This window comes from Pan troglodytes, chromosome 5 (genome assembly GCF_028858775.2).
Source record: "Pan troglodytes isolate AG18354 chromosome 5, NHGRI_mPanTro3-v2.0_pri, whole genome shotgun sequence".
In the NCBI taxonomy this organism is placed as follows: Eukaryota; Metazoa; Chordata; class Mammalia; order Primates; family Hominidae; genus Pan; species Pan troglodytes.
The window spans coordinates 155311782-155330935 of record NC_072403.2 but is presented as its reverse complement, the minus strand read 5'-3'; the positions used below and the strand labels follow the sequence as shown (position 1 = coordinate 155330935).

Below are 19154 nucleotides of genomic sequence, written 5' to 3'. Positions count from 1 at the left end.
CAAGATGGATTAAAGACTTAAATGTTAGACCTAAAACCATAAAAACCCCAGAAGAAAACCTAGGCAATACCATTCAGGACATTGGCATGGGCAAGGACATCATGACTAAAACACCAAAAGCAATGGCAACAAAAGCCAAAATGGACAAATGGCATCTAATTAAACTAAAGAGCTTCTGCACAGCAAAAGAAACTACCATGAGAGTGAACAGGCAACCTACAGAATGGGAGAAAATTTTTACAATCTACCCATCTGACAAAGGGCTATCATCCAGAATCTACAAAGAACTTAAACAAATTTACAAGAAAAAATCAAACAACCCATCAAAAAGTGGGCAAAGGATATGAACAGACACTTCTCAAAAGCAGACATTTATGCAGCCAACAGACACATGAAAAACTGCTCATCATCACTGCCCATCAGAGAAATGCAAATCAAAACCACAATGAGATATCATCTCACACCAGTTAGAATGGCGATCATTAAAAAGTCAGGAAACAACAGGTGCTGGAAAAGATGTGGAGAAATAGGAACACTTTTACACTGTTGGTGGGTCTGTAAACTAGTTCAACCATTGTGGAAGACAGTGTGGTGACACCTCAAGGATCTAGAACTAGAAATACCATTTGACCCAGCCATCCCATTACTGGGTATATAACTAAAGGATTATAAATCATGCTGCTATAAAGACACATGCACACATATGTTTATTGCAGCACTATTCACAATAGCAAAGACTTGGAATTCAACCCAAATGTCCATCAATGATAGACTGGATTAAGAAAATGTGGCACATATACACCAAGGAATACTATGCAGCCCCAAAAAAGGACGAGTTCATGTCCTTTTGTAGGGACATGGATGAAGCTGGAAACCATCATTCTGAGCAAACTATTGCAAGGACGAAAACCAAACACCATATGTTCTCACTCATAGGTGGGAATTGAACAATGAGAACACTTGAACACAGGGTGGGGAACATCACACACTGGGGCCTGTCGACACTGGGGCCTGTCGACACTGGGGCCTGTCGTGGGGTCGGGGGAGAGGGGAGGGATAGCATTAGGAGATATACCTAATGTAAATGACGAGTTAATGGGTGCAGCACACCAACATGGCACATGTATACATATGTAACAAACCTGCAGGTTGTGCACATGTACCCTAGAACTTAAAGTATAATAAAAATGAAAACAACAACAACAACAACAACAACAAACAAATAGGCAAGGCTTAAGCATCATTCTGTTGACAAGGATTAGCTGAATGGATGGGAAAACAGGATAACAGTTCTGAGACAAGCACATGTGTAGGCCCTAGTTTAGCTTTTTGTTTCAATTTTTTATCACTAACAAAAATTTACAATACAATATCAAAGTAAATCTATGATCTGGATTGGAATAAAAACTTCCTTTAAAGTACATTAGAGATATCAGTACCTAATAAAGGCATATGTAGTCTAGGACAATTTTACCTACCATCATCATCATAATAACAATAGCATTACCACTAACATTTACTGAATGCTTTCTATGACCAGACATTGATCTATTTGCTTTACCTGTACTATATTATTTAATACTAACAACAATTCTAAAAGGCAGGTAAAGAAGAGTCATCCTAATAGAATGCAAACATTTCCCTTTATAAATATTTTAAGGATGTGCTGTCACACAGAATATGCAGGCTTACTTATTATCTTCAGATCCTCCCATATTTCTAGCTTGTTTGAAGGCCTAAAGAACAAAATTAAAAAATATGAAAATAATAATCTAGATAATCTAATAGAAAACTCTGAATTTTATAGATCTATATTTACTTTTTTAAAAAAATTAAAAGCAACACAGCATAACTGCAGAAAAGCAAGCCCACAAAATATGGTAAAAAAAAATTTTAATTCCAGTAATCAATAACAACCACTTTAACTGGTATATATTCTTACAATCTTTTTCTCCTTGAGTGTTATGTATAGATAGATTACAAAATCATATAGGAAATGCAGAGGAAATATTTCTTTCTTTTCCCTAACTTGCTGTTTTAGAAATAATGAAGTAGGTCCTATAATCCTTCAAAGGTAAATATGAAGTTTTTTTTGTTTTACGATCATAAACACATGAATTTACACATATATTTCATGTGTATCAATCCACTGTAGTTATTATCTCTATCGATGTTCAAACTGCCCATCTTTCACTTCTGGAAGACTATTCACATTGCCTCCTGAATCCTTTTGATTTGTATGATCTTTTATTAGTCTTTTATAGTATCTACAGTTTCTGACATGAAAACTTATTCTGGGTTCATCTCATTTAATTCTTGCTGCAGACTTGATATCACCAATTTCATTGGGTCCTGTTTTCTCATAGCAGGAAATGGTAGAGACCAAAACCTTCGATGCAGAATGTTCATTGCTACTGGGTAGGTCATTATTTCTAAGATTTTTTCAGTGAACTAAGCTAACAAATGTTTATTTATTTATTTATTTATTTATTTATATGTGCATATGATCAAAAAGGTAATATACATCATGAATTCATACTGATATTTCTAAATTAGTCAAAATTTAGAAAATTAGTCTAAAATTAGTCAAAAGGTTTTTAACTTAATCTCATTGATCTTACATCTGTGTTTCTTTTTGTCCACATAAAAAATAGGTGAAAGCAACATAATTACTAATTTGCTTCATCCCTCACTCTATACACAACAGTCTCAGTGTAAAAGAGTTTAAGGTTTCTGTTTTTCCAATTCTTTGTGTGTGAAGAGTATATATCCTACTAAGGATATACATGAAATTTCTGTTTCAAAGTAATTTAGCACAGTTTCTGTCTTTGTAGTTACACTACCAACAAGAATCATATTTAGGTTAATTTGATTTATGGTACTATATATTTTTGGACATTATTTTTTAAACACTATAGTTTTATAATATTAAATATTTATATGGTTCCCAAGTCAAATTTATATAATATGGTATATTCAAAAAAGTCTGTTCCTAACCCCCTTCATTTTCTCCCTTCTTCATAGGTGACGACTTAAAAAATGCTTAAACTTTCCATTGTTTTGCTTTATATAAGCGAATATGTATATATACATTTATATCTGCCCCCTTAGATAAGTGAAAAATATTATACACATTTTTCTTTACCTTTTTAAAAATATAGCAATATATCTTGTGGAAATCATTCCATAGTACTACAGTAGTCCCTTCTTATCCTTGGGGGATACGTTTGAAGACCCTCGGTAGATGCCTGAAACTGAAGATAGTACCAACCCCTACATATACTATGTTTTATCCTATACATATATACCTATGATAAAGTTTAATTTATAAACTAGGCAGTGTAAAAAATTAACAACAATAACTCACAATAAAATAGCACAACCGTAATATGCCAGCATCACTACTCTGGCACTTTGGGGCCATTATTAAGTAAAATAAAGGTTCCTTAAAAACAAAGCACTGCAATACCTCAACATCCAATCTGATGGCCAAGATGGCTACTAAGTGACTAACAGGTAGATAGCATCTACAGCATGGATCCGCTGGACAAAGGGAAATTTCTTCATGTTATTCACAATGGCACACAACTGAAAGCTTAGGAATTGTTTATTTCTGGAATTTTCCATTTAATATTTTTAGACCATGGTTGTCATGGCTAACTGAAACCTTGGAAAGTGAAACCATGGATAAGGTGGATGGGACTATTGTATACAGATGGTAGCCACTTTTCTCTTCTAACCAATGTATAGTACACCATTGTATGGATGTACTATGTGGAGGTAGTTTAGTGCTTTTCAAACCACTAGTGGAAGGATCCATTTTTTTTCCTTTTCCTTTCCAATCTGTCACAGAGCAGCACTTTTGTTAAATACAATAAAAATAAATTACTAGAAAACATGAAATAAAAAAACCCCACAGATATAGAAAACACAAATCCATATTCTTTATTATTACTTTCAGACATAAATTTGCATTCCAACAAGAAATTGAGTTACTATTACAATTTTAAAGATACTACTAGCTTCTTGTCTTTCTTTGCCAATGAGCAGACTCTATAGTTTCAGTTACCTCTTTCCTAGATGGCACAGGTTCAGAAAATGTGTTGAGTAACTCATGCAAGACACTGCTGCAACCTTAATCTAATCTAGTGTTCAAGACTCACGGCAGAATGTCATATGTATTCGGATTAAACTGGGAATCAACCACAATTCAAAGGTGAGGTATTTAATGTATCACAAGTGACTCATATCTCTTTTTTGAATGCTCCCTCAGAAAAATTTCTAAGTACTTCTTATAAAAATTCTAAAAGAAAAAAGATAAGAAAACAGTGGTTCCGAAAATTTCAATATAGAAAGTGCTTAGTAGTGAGCCATGATTGTGCCACTGTACTCCAGCTTGGGCGACAGAGTAAGACTCTATCTAAAAAAAAAACCAAAACCAAACGAACAAAAAACTGTATTTTATTTGGGATGATTTTGGTGGGAGAAGACAGTAATAGTTACCCAGGACATTTCTTCATGTTTACACTTAACATTATTAGACCTTAAAAGTAGATTTTTAAATACTGATACTATTTTTTTTTAAAAACTCCAAAATCTACATAAAAGATTCCAAATCTATGTAGAACAGAGAAAAGTACCTTCAACGCAAATATTCCTTTCAAATGATTTGTTTGATGGAAATCAACTGCAAGTTAAATACAACCAGACTCTTTAATGTCACTAAAATACCTTCATGGAGAAATAAAAAGTAAAGAGAATTAAACGAATCTTTTCGAAGTGTTCTACTTCTCTTATGATGGAGGATGTTTAAGATTTTTTTGTTTTTGCCATTGAAACTTCATTGCCATTATCAGTCTTCAAGAAGAGTGCCAAATATCAAAAACAGTGATAACTGTTTATTTGCTGTTATGAAGTTGGCAAAATAAGACTATCAAATCATCTACTTATTTCTCATTAGTTATTATCTTAGTTATTATCACAAATAGTTTAAAGAAAAAAAAACTTGCTCGACAGGCTTATATGAGACCAGAGTCTCATATAAAATTAATATAAAAGCAGTCATAAGATTGGAGGCCTTATTTAATGACACTTTGTAAGGGATCAAGCCCTTATTTATGCAAATATTTTTCAAATGGATATTACCCTTCTCCCCCCACCAAATTACAAATAGTAATTTCAAATCAAAAGAAAGCCAAGAAGAAGTAACACTGAGATATTTAAAGAGGAAACTGAATGAGGAGAACTATGGCCCACCTTAAATTCTCCAGAATTTAAGAAATTCTCCTCCCTGTGTACCGATTAAGAAAAAAAGAATCACATCTTTTCTTTAAAGCTGTCCAGGATAATCTATCAAAATTAATCCTTTGGTTTTTTTGATACTCCTAAATTTTCCGTTTACTTTTTGTCATTGCACTAATTATGTCCGGAATTACGATAATTTATTTAGTCTACTTCCTCCTTTGGATGAAAAGGTCTTAAAGAGACTTGATCTTAACTATTAAATCCCCTAAAGCACATGGAACATAGGGCCTTGCAGGAAACAGATTCACCAAGAAGGAAGAATGCCACCACGATTATTTTTTCTGTATTATGTTGCTTGTATAAAAATGCTATTCACTTATTTAATTTGTCTTGCCTTCTCATCATGACAAAAAGGAAATTAAAATCTACTTCTTTTCAATTCCTACCTATGTACACACAAATGGTAATTATTTATTTGATCAAAAGCAATCTGCTTATATGTTTCTTCTTCATAAAACTGTATGAACTAATTTATAAGCTAAACCTTATATCTGTAAGAAGGAAGGAAGGTCTGTCTACCTCTAAGAATGAAGAAATTTAAAATGGAAAACCCCTCATCACTAGCATTGTTTTAATCAGATAAAAGAAATCTCAAGTACACAAATCCACTGTTATTTTGGGAAGTATTCTCTGAATATAGTAAGTGTTTTTTAAAAAAATTCCCCACTTGTTATGTAGCCTGTCTGAGCACTCAATTCCTACTGCAAAATGAATAATAGTAACTGCCTCACAGGGATATTGTGTAAATTAAGTGGGAGCATATATGGAAGGTACCTAGCACCAGGGCTAGCACAGTGAGACAGTTTAGAAATAGAACTACTTTTCCCCTGGCTATTTGAAGGGTGATTAAAGGCAAGTGATTATTTTAGGAAGGCCACAATGATTAACATTTATTTAGTGAAACCATTTCCCTGCCCACCCTCCCATCATTGTCATCAAAATAAGAAGCCATTTCCTGCTGGAAGTCTTCTCAAACTAATACAGTATCATACCAAATTACAATACCCCAACACATGCTACATGCAATATACAAGGTTACATATGTGAAAGTGCTTTTGGAAACAGCAAACTGCCATGGCAATGTAAATTATTAGTATTGCATGCTCATGTTATGTTTGTATTTCATTTTGTTAGTAATTTAAGATATAAGTCCTGTATATCTTATTTATTTAAAACGTATGTTCACATGCTGTATTACACCGTAAGCTCTTTCAGAAAGAAGCACAATATTTAACGTAACTTTGTTAGCTTCACAGCATCTGGTTCAGGAACACATTTCACAAGCACTGCATAATTAAATTTGTGAACAATTTCAAAGTGCTATAAGGTCTATTTATATGAAAAATAATACATACAAATATCATTGCCTTGAATGCTTTATGCAAAAAAGTAGAGCATAGACAAAATTAAATGTGGGTTAAATGATATAGTTAGTATTTTTCTTACTGAGCCTATATAAACTTTCATTAGATAGAAAAATAACAAAGATTTTTGAAAAGTGTATCAGTTCATTCTATAAACTTTAAGTGTAGTGCTTAAACAGAAAATGCTGTAACTTGCATTTACCTGTTTTTTAGCAGAGCTGTGAGGCTCTCGGAATTCAGTTGCTGCATTAAGGCCTCTCTCAGTGTTGGAAGCATGGACAGCACTGTAATACAAACAAAAAAATAAAAAAGGTCACAAGTGATATGACTGCCCTCACTAAGAAATGCGCATTGTTTTAGGCTATATGATAGGGCTAGCAACTAGCAAGAGTCAGAAGGGAAAGTCAGGGCTAGACGATTCAAATTATTATTATTATTATAAAACGATTATATCCTAACAAATCATTTATCTGCTTATGTAATTTAACAAAATTATACAAACATTATGATCACAGCAACACAAGTACACACAGAAGAAACAATAGAATTATTCTCAGATTTTAACAGTGGTGGTCTTTGAGCTATGGATTATGAAGAATTCCTTTTTTTTCTTTTCCATACTCTCCAAATTTTTTACAAAAGTGTTTACTTCTGATTTAATGACAATGATCAAAAGCATTTTTATATTCAGCTATACTTTTTCCTTCATTTTTCATTCTAATTTTTAAAAAGTTTATTAAATACTACAAAGTAATAAACATATTATTATAACCTAGACAAAAGTGTACTGGGTTAGGAACTAAGAGTTGCTGAGTTTTAGTTTTGTCAGTGGGTATTATTTGTTACTGTTTATTGTACATGTTTACTGTTTGTAATACTACAAAGCAATAAACATTTATTATAACATAAATAAAAGTGCACTGGGTTAGAAACTAAAAGTTGCTGAGTTTTAGTTTTAGTTTTGTCAGTGGCTGTTGTTTGTTATTGTTTCTTACTCCCAGGAATAATGTGAAGATGAAATGAGACTAGCAATCTATGGGGAAAAAACTTCATGTAATTTTTAGGAGTTTATTTATGGCTCTACATGTGGAATAAGAAATGCTGGAGAATAAGAATCTGTCATGGGATTACAGAAAAAAAGAAATGGAGGAATACATATATAAAAATGTAAAATGAGTCTCTAAACCCTAAAAAAGTAATGATAACAAAATGAAAAAATATGAAGACCACCACATTCCTTTTCTTTTTGAGACAGAATCTCACACTGTCACCCAGGCTGGAGTGCAGTGGTGCAATCACGGCTCACTGCAGCCTTGACCTCCTGGGCTCAAGCGATCCTCCTGCCTCAGATTCCCGAGTAGTTAGGACTAGAGGCGTGGGCCTCCATGACCAGCTAATGTTTTAAATTTTTTGTACAGATGAGGTCTCACTATGTTGCTCAAGCTTGTCTTGAACTCCTGGGCTCTAGCAATCCTCCCACCTTTGCCTCCCAAAGTGCTGGGATTACAGGTGTGAGCCACCACACCTGGCTATGAACACCACATTCTAAAAGGGAAAACTTCTTGGGTAAGAAAACTACTTATATTTACCCCAAAGCACTCTTTTTTTTTTCTAGTATATCAATTACATCTTATCCAAAGGAATAGAAATTTGATATTATTTGTAACACCATTATCATTGCTCATGTTATGAATTGTACAAAAAATGCAGAATGTGCAGAAAGCTAATTTGGAAAGTTTCACTGAACCTATATTTTGGCTCTTAGAGATTAAATATTTTACTTTTAATTGCCTATAGTCAGCTATTTGTTCATCTTAGGGTTGCATCATGGAAACGTGTGACCCCTATCTTTTGCTGGAGGAGCATACATAATTGACAACCCCATCTGCCACTGCTCTGGATCCATCACCATGTTTGCACTGCTCCCAGCCAATGACACTGCTTGGATGGGCACAGTAAAGCAGGCCCATTTCTGCAGGTCTCCTCTACCAGAAACTTTGGCTTGCAGACTCTTCATGGTCTCCCAATGCTTTCTTAGAACTGTGCTGTAGTCTGAGACTCTTCTTGCCTAATCTTTCTTCCTTCCTTGTCTTTTTCCCTTCACAAATGTCAGACCTGCACTGTGGCCTAAACGCTTCGCTTGCCTTCTTCTGCCTCCCTTCCCCTTTATCCTTTACAGGCATTTCTACTAGTAGATCTCTTGTACATCTAATCCCATCCTAGCATCTGCTTCCCAGGGGACCCAAACTGACACAAGCGTCCATGTCAAACTGAGATGTATTTTAAGACCCCAGCAGCTACATTTTACTTTTATTTATTTTTTTTTTTTGAGACAGAGGTTCACTCTTGTTGCCCAGGCTGGAGTGCAATGGTGTGATGTCGGCTCACTGCAACCTCCACCTAACAGGTTCAAGTGATTCTCCTGCCTCAGCCTCCCAAGTAGTTGGGATTACAGGCATGCAACACCACGCCCGGCTAATTTTGTATTTTTAGTGGAGATGGGGTTTCTCCACGTTGGTCAGGCTGGTCTCAAATTCCTAACCTCAGGTGATCCACCAGCCTCGGCCTCCCAAAGTGCTGGGATTACAGGCGTGAGCCACCATGCCTGGCCCATTTTATTATTTTTTGAAAATTCAAATAATAAGCAGAAATGGACCATTCCCTAAAAATTCATTAAAATGTCCTAGGCAGTGCCAATATATTGAATGCTAAATGTCAATTTAAAAAGTTATCATTTACCAAGTATTTATCATACATCAAGCACTTTATAGGCATTATCTCATCACGGCCTCACAAAATATTTATGAAGTGGCTTTTATAATGTTCATTTTACTCTCAGAATTGTCATTATGTACAGTATTTATGATTACTATTCGCTTTGTAGAATGAAGGTATTTTTCTGAGTATTACTACTTCAAATATTAAAAATCATACTCCAATTGTAATTTTGGATGTGCCTCTTACCCTTCTTAATGTCAGCCTCAAGTAAAATGAGGTAAGTAAACTAATAATAAAGGCCTTTAACTCTAAAAAATTTCTAATTTTAAAATTAAATAAGGAGAATGTACCTTTATAAATTCTTTCTAAATTAATTGTTCTTGAAAGAATGTTAGAGAAATGAGTAAGCTTTAAACAATAGAAAAGAAAAACAGGCTTTGCATGAATTTGAGAACTAATTCTTCAGTTATGCCAGTTACGACACACTGTTCTCTTCAAATATGGGCAGGTTGATTTTGTGATGGCATTCTCCCAGGACTATGTTTCTAGCTCTGGAGGTTAAATTATTGCCATTAATTAACATTGCCTGAGTGTATACTATTGTGGACGACTCACAGGTCTATAGTTGCCTACTGTAAATTTAATAAACTTAATGACTCTTTCCTATGGCCCATAGGCCCGATGGGATCAAGCCTACTTCTGCAGCCTTGTTTCCTATCACTGCCATTGTTCATTCTGCTCTAGCTACATGGCCTTTTTGCTGTGTTCTGAGAGTACCAAGCTTGTTCCCACCTCAGGCATTTCACATGGCTCCCTCCATTGTAACATTTGGTTTCTGCTCAAATGTTACCTCAAAGAAACCTGACTCTACTGATCCCCTGTCTTAAAGAACGTTCCAGCCCTCACATGGCTTTATGTTCCATATGGCAGCCATCACTGCCTAAAGTTACTTATTTGTTGTTTATCATCTTTTCCTCTCCCTAGAATATAAACTCCAAAGGTCAGGGGCTTTTTGTTGTTGTTGTTCACTTCCTGCTTCCCCAGGCCTGGATACAAGTATTTGCTGAATGAATAAATAAAGTGAATGAACTGATTTTTAAAATTCACATTAAAATGATGTAATTCAGTTAAATCATTCAAACACTTGCTAGATTTACCATCTTTTCTTTGCCTTTTCCTCTAAATTTGATCCCGGTGATATGCAAATTAATACAACCATCAAACAACTTTACACATGTATAAATATTTCTCTGTCTTACCTGTCATATTGCAAGTCCTCTGGTTACTTTCAAAATGATATTGTCGTCGTGCTTGGGCAATGTATTCTGCAGCCTCCCTTTCCTGTATTTCTCTGATTTTCTTCTGTCCATATTTCCCCAGAATATATACTCCTACAATCATTAAAAAAGTACTATATTCATTAGAGTACCAAAAATTCTACACAGTATTTTTAACCTACTTTATGCAATTATAAGTTTTATATTAGTGGATAGCTAAAATTACATTTTTAAAACCTAAATAAAGAATTTTGTAAGACTGGCCCAAAGAAAAGGAAATTAGCATTTTTACAGCCAATGACAGAGGAAATGATGGGCACATAAGGACCAGGTTTGAAGAAGGGAAAGGAATTAAATCTAAAAAGTCTGGCAGTGCCTTTACTAGTAGACTAGAGATATTCTACATGTCCAGCAATGGAGAATTGTTTAAATAAATGATAGTCTAGCCATACAACGAAATCTTATGTAGTTATTAAAAACCACATTGCTAAATAATGACTCAAGGAAATATCCACGTTATACTGTTAGGTGATAAAATAAGATCCCAGAAATGTTACTTTTTTTTTTAATGGAAACAGATACAAAAAATAGGTGAGTTTTAATTTCTAAAATATAATAAAAAATGATCATTGCTGAATGGTGGGATAACAGGTCATTTTGTCCTCTATATTTTCTTCAGTGAACACAAAATGCTTTTTAAAAATATAAGATAAAAAATTTTAAAAGGAACAATGAAAGAAAGGTAGTCAGGCAGAAGTCTATTTATCCATCCATGTGTTAGAAAAATCTCTTTGAGATAAGGAGAGAAAATACAACTCTCTCATCTAAAAATTAGTAACTTAACTGGAAAAAAAAGAGGGAAGAGGGTACAGAAACTCCTAAATTCTAACACCACAGGATAAGAATATAGGTGGTGTCATGTGGCCTGTGATTTAACAGATTTCAGCATAGGCAGTATGATATATATGTGTACATTTTAGTCTATATCTGAGGGGCAGTCAGTTTTCCTAGCTGGGAATGTGAACATTCCAGAGTGGTTAGTTAGCCACACTTGATCAAAAGCCACATTCCAAAGCTTAAGCTCTTCAACTAGCTTTTATCACTGATTAGCACCAAATATTTTTGATTAGCATAATGATTATCAGGAATGGATTTTCATAGATTAAATTAATGGTTTTCAAGATACTGGACTAGCTAAAACATTTTAGTAATATTCATATGAACTAGAATATACGAATCAAGCAAGTCCTTCACCTTTGCCTGGGATCCTTAGCCGCTAGTTCAAAGGATTCTTAGTCAACTGAGTTAACCAGGTAGCCAACCAAATCCTACAGCTAGAATATTGTTGCATTTTCTTCAGGTAAATCTTTTATAAGCAGTTCTGCGGTAGCATGAAACAAGGACAGAACACTGGGACTTCAATAAGCTTACAGAACAGGTTGTGTTACTTTTAATCTCTGTTTGCCAGTAGATGTTTTTAAGTGTGCCAGAACTTGGTTTCATTATAACCTGAGAGCAAGGCTGTAAGGAATTAACTAATGCTCACCTACCTCCCACTGTCTGTGACCCCCAGTATCTACTAAACATAACCTAAGAATTGTGCATGACCTAAGTAATTAGATTTGGTCTGTCACAGGTAGAAAGTGGATAGCCCTCTAGCAACTGCAAAACAAATACATATCCTGAATTATTTTCACTAATACAGGTGCTATAGGTGAACTGATAAGATATTACATATTCTTAAAAATAGTAGTTCAGTAAAAGGGTATGTGCTAAAAACAATTAGAACTACAGTATGATTGCTGTTGCTATGTTTATATGCAATTAATGTATTATAACCAAGCTTAAAGAAGAAATGAGAGTTCATATAAGTGGCTACATGGCTACCTTTCCTGTACTCCATTCTAAAGAAACTGATGATAGTGCTACAATACCAACAAAGGAAACTGACTTACATTTCACAAAGTTACTCTATGACAGGCAATTCTGACATAATAGATCTGAAGGAATTGTTTGTATCTTATTTGCACAACAGCTTACTGAAAGTTACATGTAAAATGATTATTTCTCAAATTATACTGTAAAATCAACACTAAGATGACACTTTTTGCACAGCTAAGAATTTTTTTCTTTAACAATAGTAAATTTGATTGGTGTGTTTCTCTGGGGAGAAGGTCCACTGCTTTAATCAGAGTCTCAACAAATCTGATGATTTTTTTTTAGGAACTGCTATTTAACACATTTCAGCATAGGCAGTATGATATAAGTGTGTACATTTGGTCTATATCTGAGGGGAAGTCAGTTTTCCTGAGTGTGAAATTTTCCTGAACGTGAAATGAGAATGTGAACATTACAGAGTAGTTCGTTAGCCACACTTTGATATTCTAACTAAACTAAAAAAGAAAATGAATTGCCATGGGAGCCCCAATACCTCAGAATGTGACCTTATTTGGAAATAGAATCTTTACAGTGGTAATCAAGTTAAAATGAGGTCATTAGGGTGGGTCCTAATTCAATAAGACTTGTCCTTATAAAAGGAAACTTGGACATCGACAATTGCAGAGGGAAGACAAAGCAAAAACAGAGGAGATGCCTATCTATGACCCATGGTGAGAGGGTTGGAATAGATCTTTCCCTTACACTCTGCAGAAGGAACCAATCCTGATCTTAGACTTCTAAATTTCAGGATTGTAAGATAATACATTTCTGTTGCTTAAGCTGCCCATTTTGTGGTACTTGCAAATCAGGCTAAAATCACACAATCCATTATTTTTCTTGATTTTAGCACTGAACTAAGTTCTTATACAAGGTCTAATTCATCCAGGCTCATAAATTCTGATTTTGTCAGATTTGTTCCCTTAGAAAAATAAGAATGAGGACAGGTAATTCATTAGCTAAAACATGGAGCTCATGACTATCTATATACTCGACTGGCAGCCTAGCCTGGAAAACAGGAGATATTGACGGCTCTGGTATCAAGTAGTTATGTGACTTTTGAGAAAGTCCCTTCCTCCCTCTGTGTCTAAATTTCTTCATCCACAATATGAAAGACTGGGATTATATGAGCTTTAATGTTTCTTTTGTAGCTATGACTTTATGTATTAACAATGAAAATATTTACTAAATACCTTAAAAAATAAATGTCAAATGCTTTGAGTTTTCCATTAATAACATTACTAGTAAAATAAGACTTCTAGTCTTTCCACAATTCAGTTGTTTTAAAACCATCTCTTAGTCTTCTCTTTCTGGATGAAAATCCCTACAATGCAACTATTTCACAAGGTTAATAATTTCAAAAAAAGTTTGAAAATAACCTATTGTTCCCAATCCAACAGATCACAAAATCCTACTACAGTATTCTGATTCTATTTCAGACACATTTTCTAAATCTTGCCAAGTATCTACAACTTCTTTATCACTGTCACCACTTAGACTCTAAAAATTAATGCTCTTGAACTGGTTCAATAGGTCCCTAACTCTTCAGTTTCTGGTCACACACCTGTTTAACCTATCTTATATATGCAAAGTGATTTTCTAAAACATAAATCTCATATCACTCATGTTTTTAGAATCCTTCAATATCTTGCCATCATTTCTTAATGTGGTTTCCCTGTTCCACTTACATTAGAATCACTTGGGACAACTAAAAATGTAGCCTTTAAAGACACTCCTTGAAAATACACCTAAATGGGCAGGGCGCGGTGGCTCATGCCTGTAATCCCAGCACTTTGGGAGGCCGAGGTGGGCGGATCACGAGGTCAGGAAATCGAGACCATCCTAGCTAACATGGTGAAACCCCGTCTCTACTAAAAATACAAAAAAAAAAAAAAAAAAAAAAAAAAAAAAAAAATTAGCCGGGCGTGGTGGCGGGCGCCTGCAGTCCCAGCTACTCAAGAGGCTGAGGCAGGAGAATGGCGTGAACCCGGGAGGCGGAGCTTGCCGTGAGCCGAGATCGAGCCACTGCACTCGAGCCTGGGCGACAGAGCAAGACTCCGTCTCAAAAGAAAAGAAAAGAAAAGAAAATACCCCCAAATGTCTTATCTTGCATGATGCTGCATCCCCAGTACATAAACTCTGACTGGGACTCAGTTAGAACGCAATAAATATTTGCTGAATTAAGGAATTCTTGAACTGCACTCTAAACCTAAAGAATCAGAATCTGGAATAAAGGATCCTATGTTTTATTAAGCTCCCTAAGTGATTTTTTTATCCATAGTAAACTCTAGCAAGCACCAATACAAAGGATAATGTCCAAATTATGTAGAATGGCTTCATAAGGCCCTTCACAATCTGTACTCTAGCTACTTTTCCAAGTTAATCTTTTGCCACTTCTCATTTCCATAGCCATAGTGAAATACAGTTTCATTCATAAAAAGCAATGTTGCTGAACCTCTTGAATTGCTCTTTTTCCTTCTGTGTCCTTTCTCCTTTGCTAGCTCTACAACTTAAGCAGAAATTCTTCCTTATGGAGCTTTGCCTGACATCTTCACACTTTCTTCTCATCAATGCTCCCACAACACCCTGCTCTATTTTTGTACTATACTATCATACTACTTTTATTTCCATTTCTGTACCATGAGTTCAAAGTCAGGATCTGTCTTATTCCTTTGTATTTCCAGAGTAAAGTACAGTGAGATCAGTCACTTACTCTCATTCAAATGTTTGTTCAATGACAGAATGAATGAATGAATGAATAAAAAATGTGAAGAAGCCAGAGATTACAGGATTTAAGGTATAAATCCAAGTCAATGTTCTGAGGTTTTCAGAAACCAGTAAGTCAATAAATATCAATCTGGTTGCTCTCTGTTCTCCAAAACTTTTTCCAGTGCAATGGTTCTCAAAGTGTGGCATGGGCACCCCTGGGGTCTTTAAGACCATTTCAGGGAGTCTATAAAATCAAAACTGTTTTTGTAATAATACTAAAATGTTATTTGCCTTTTTCATTCTCATTCTCTCATGCATATACAGTGGAGTAATTGAGAGGTTACATGATGTGTGATACCACAACTGACAGAATATAGAAAGAGATGAGAATCCAGCTTTCTTCAATTAAGCCAAACATTAAAAAGATTTGCAAAATGTAAAACAATGACACTCAATAATTTTTTGAAAATGTTATGTATGTTAATATGTAATAGGTTTATTATTTTAAAATGAATTAATATTTTAAAAAATTTCATTTTAATTTTGAATATCGTAACTATTAATAGATATAAAATTTAGAAAGCTTTTGAGGGTCCTTAATTTTTCAGAGTGTAAAGGAGACCTTAGATCAAAAAGTTTGGGAGTCAATTCTCTAGTCTTTTCACAAACTGGTCAAATTATGCCAGGCTCAGTGGCTCATGCCTGTAATTCCAGCACTTTAGGAGGCTGAGGCAGGACGATTGCTTGAGGCCAGGAGTTCAAGACCAGTCTGAGCAATGTAGTGAGACCCCTGTCTCTACAAAATAATTAAAAATTAGCCAAGCATGATGGTGCACACCTGTGGTCCTAGCTACTTGGGAGGCTGAGGTGAGAGGATCGCATGAGTGAGGAAAGTGTGAAGATGTCAGGAAGCCTTTCTACTTGCCTTACATTGTAAAGCTAGCAAAGGAGAAAACAAGGCTGCAGTGAGCTATGATCACACCATTGTATTCTAGCGTGGGTAACAGAGCAAGATCCTGTCTGAAAAACAAAAAAACAAAAAAACACAAAACCCGAACACACCCAAACCCCCCAAACTGGTCAAATTATACAAACGCGTAAACCAATTAGTTACCCACCCAAAATTCGAGGAAACAGAAATTGTTACTTAAGAAGGCCTGCTACTCAAGGTTTTACTTACTTACTTCCCCCACTATTGAATGCCCAAACTTCTCTGAGCATGCCTGTTGATATACTACCCAGCTTTCAAGCCTGTCAAAATGTGTCTCTTCTTCCATGAAATTCTTTCTGATTTTTCACAACTGCATATGCTACTTGCCAGTGTGATCTGTACAGCATTTTTTCACCTCTCTTGTTTTTCTGTATCTTAATTACATGTATACTTGCTTTTCCTTCCTACCAGACTATAAAGGCCATGAAAGCACAGTGATATAATATGGAAACAGAATGTGCTTTGCGGTCCAACACACCTGGGTTTGAATTCCAGTTCCCCTTCACTAATTCTGAGACCTGAGGCAAGTTTCTTAAATTCTTAGGGTTCTTGCTGCCACATTTTTGAATGGGGATAATAATAATTGTCTTCTTGTCATTCTGCCTAAATAGGAAGAGCTTAGCACAATGCCCAGCGTAAAGTGGGCACCCAATAAATAGCAGCTGTTACTATTAAAAATATATAAATCTTGTATTTCCATTCATATTACCTTCAGCATTACAGGCACTTGATAAGTATTTCTTAAGTTAGACTAATTAAAATCTAACACACTGTAGAACTTTCTCCCTGAAGCAGAAAGAATATGAGACTCAAACAAATGCCAACCACGGTCATCTACTCTTCCTTTCTTTTCAGACTGACTCCTTTTTTGATATAAAACACTAGGATTATTTTCTCTTTCTGGCTGTCTGAACTTTTCTATTTTTTGCATTCCTCTTATTCTGTAACTATAAAGCTCTTGTTAGTTTTTTTAAAAAAATTATAAGTTTCTTTTAAGTATACTCTTTTGCTTCCCCTGTGATTATTTCTAATCTACTACAAAGTTGTTCCATAAGCTGAAGGAGTATTCCTTCTGAGATCGCTAAAGAGATAATTTTCCTTCCTTCAGTAAACGCAAAAATACTTTATTTGTATTTCTTCAATCACACATATATTTTTAGCTTTTATAAATAAAATGGACTCTGTAGTCTTAGGATAATTTAAATACACATTAGATACTAGCGACTGAAGATATCAGAAAATACCTTTAATATATAAAGGATTTCTCGAAGGTGTTCAAAATTTACATATGCTTATTATTGATTTGTGATAGACCTCAGAGACATGCAAAACACCATCCTTGGCTCAGCAACAAGAACTTTGTTTCAAACTTTCAAGCATCACCAAAATCTGAACTATTGATGCTAAAGGTATTAATTGCAAATTGTTTGGGGAGAACAGAATACAATCTAATACGTACTGTTAATTTCAAATTGTTTGGGGAGAACAGAATACAATCTAATACTAAGAGAAAAGCCAACCAAATTCTTTGGGAAACTCTGTTCTTGATTTTAAGTACTTTTGTAAACATAGTATATAATAAGTGATAAGACTATTTCTCAAAAACTCAAGTTCTAACAAATTTCCTCTTTTATAGTTCCTAGATGTCCTTTTCATATAATTCACAAAGCTTTTATTCCCTCCTTCAAATCCCTGAATGTTATCACATGAGCATTGTATGAGGGAAAAGCGTCTCAAGATTTTTATCTTATCTGTTTCTAAATCTCCTCTGGGCCTGTGCAACTCAGTTATGTCAGCTAGATTACAATGATCCCAACCTTGAAGATCCTGAGAAAGATTGCACAACATCCCTCAAGCATTTTTCTTACTGCCATAGTTTGTATTCTAAAATGGCAGAAACAGAGCTAAAATATTGATTTGTTTTTCTTTATCTAATCCATATCTTTCAGTCCTTTAGGACAATTGCGCTGTTTTCAAAAATTCAAATCGACTTTAACCACCACCCGAAGTGCAGCCTATAGGTAACTTCCCTAGATTATTATTAAACTCCTGAGAAGGGTGAGAGCCAAAGTATCAAGAGTGCCAAGGAGAAATGCAGAATCTCACAGGAAAGCAGAATTTTTTTAAAAAAGTTCCTGTAAGAGAATGTTGCCTTGAAACAGAAACTTAAACTGTGATGAGTTCTCCAAAGGTCCGTGAGAAAAAAGGATAGGTGAGAAACAGAGTTAAGAGTCGGTGACAGGGCAAAGGGCACAGAGGCATTTCTCAACTGCAGAGATGGGAGAACCCTGGAGGTTGGCCACCTCCCTTTTCATCCCATGGTTGATCGAATCCCCTCTCCATATCCCAGACTAGGATCGCCCGGCCTGTCCTTATTTTAGAAAAAGTCACCTCTCCCACCCCCTTCTCCCAATGCCCCCTTTCAAGCACGTTGTCACCCACCTCCAAGGACCGTGCCCAGGAAGATGCATTTCTTTTTGTGGCGTTTCAGAAAATTCCATACAGACCTCAGCATCTTTAGGCCCTAGGGGTGTGGGCTGACTAGGGGTGAGGGGCTGCTTCACCAGGAAACTGTTTCTTCGTCACCTGGCCCAGATGACCCAGCAAGAGCGCCGTCGTCCCGCTCTGTGCTCTCCCGAAATCACAAACGCGACTTTCCGCAGAGACTGTCACCAGAGCGGCAAGGGGGCGTGGACTACAGCAAAGCAGCTACGCTTTCTGTCGCTGCCGCCGCGCAGCCGCCGCCGCTCACTGGTCCGACAAGCCCAGGTCCTTTCAGAAATAGCTCCCGAGTGCCTTTTCATTAGACTACCCCCGGAAACGGAGTCCCGGGCCCGCCGCGTTCCGCTGCCCGCG

At 35.6% G+C, this 19154-nt stretch overlaps 1 protein-coding gene across 2 annotated transcripts in view; it reads right to left on the bottom strand.

Annotated features, from left to right (window-relative positions):
• PEX3 (peroxisomal biogenesis factor 3) overlaps positions 1-19032 on the bottom strand; it is a 38609-nt gene extending 19577 nt beyond the window's left edge. For both annotated transcript variants that reach the window (XM_518776.9, XM_016956412.4), the window contains exons 1-4: positions 18741-19032; positions 10646-10777; positions 6871-6952; positions 1693-1736 (exon numbers count right to left, since the gene is read on the bottom strand). In XM_518776.9, the coding sequence (XP_518776.1) occupies positions 1693-1736; positions 6871-6952; positions 10646-10777; positions 18741-18813 (331 nt within the window). In that variant the 5' untranslated portion in view covers positions 18814-19032. The remainder of the gene's footprint in view (positions 1-1692; positions 1737-6870; positions 6953-10645; positions 10778-18740) is intronic.
• Between the last annotated feature and the right edge of the window lie 122 nt (positions 19033-19154).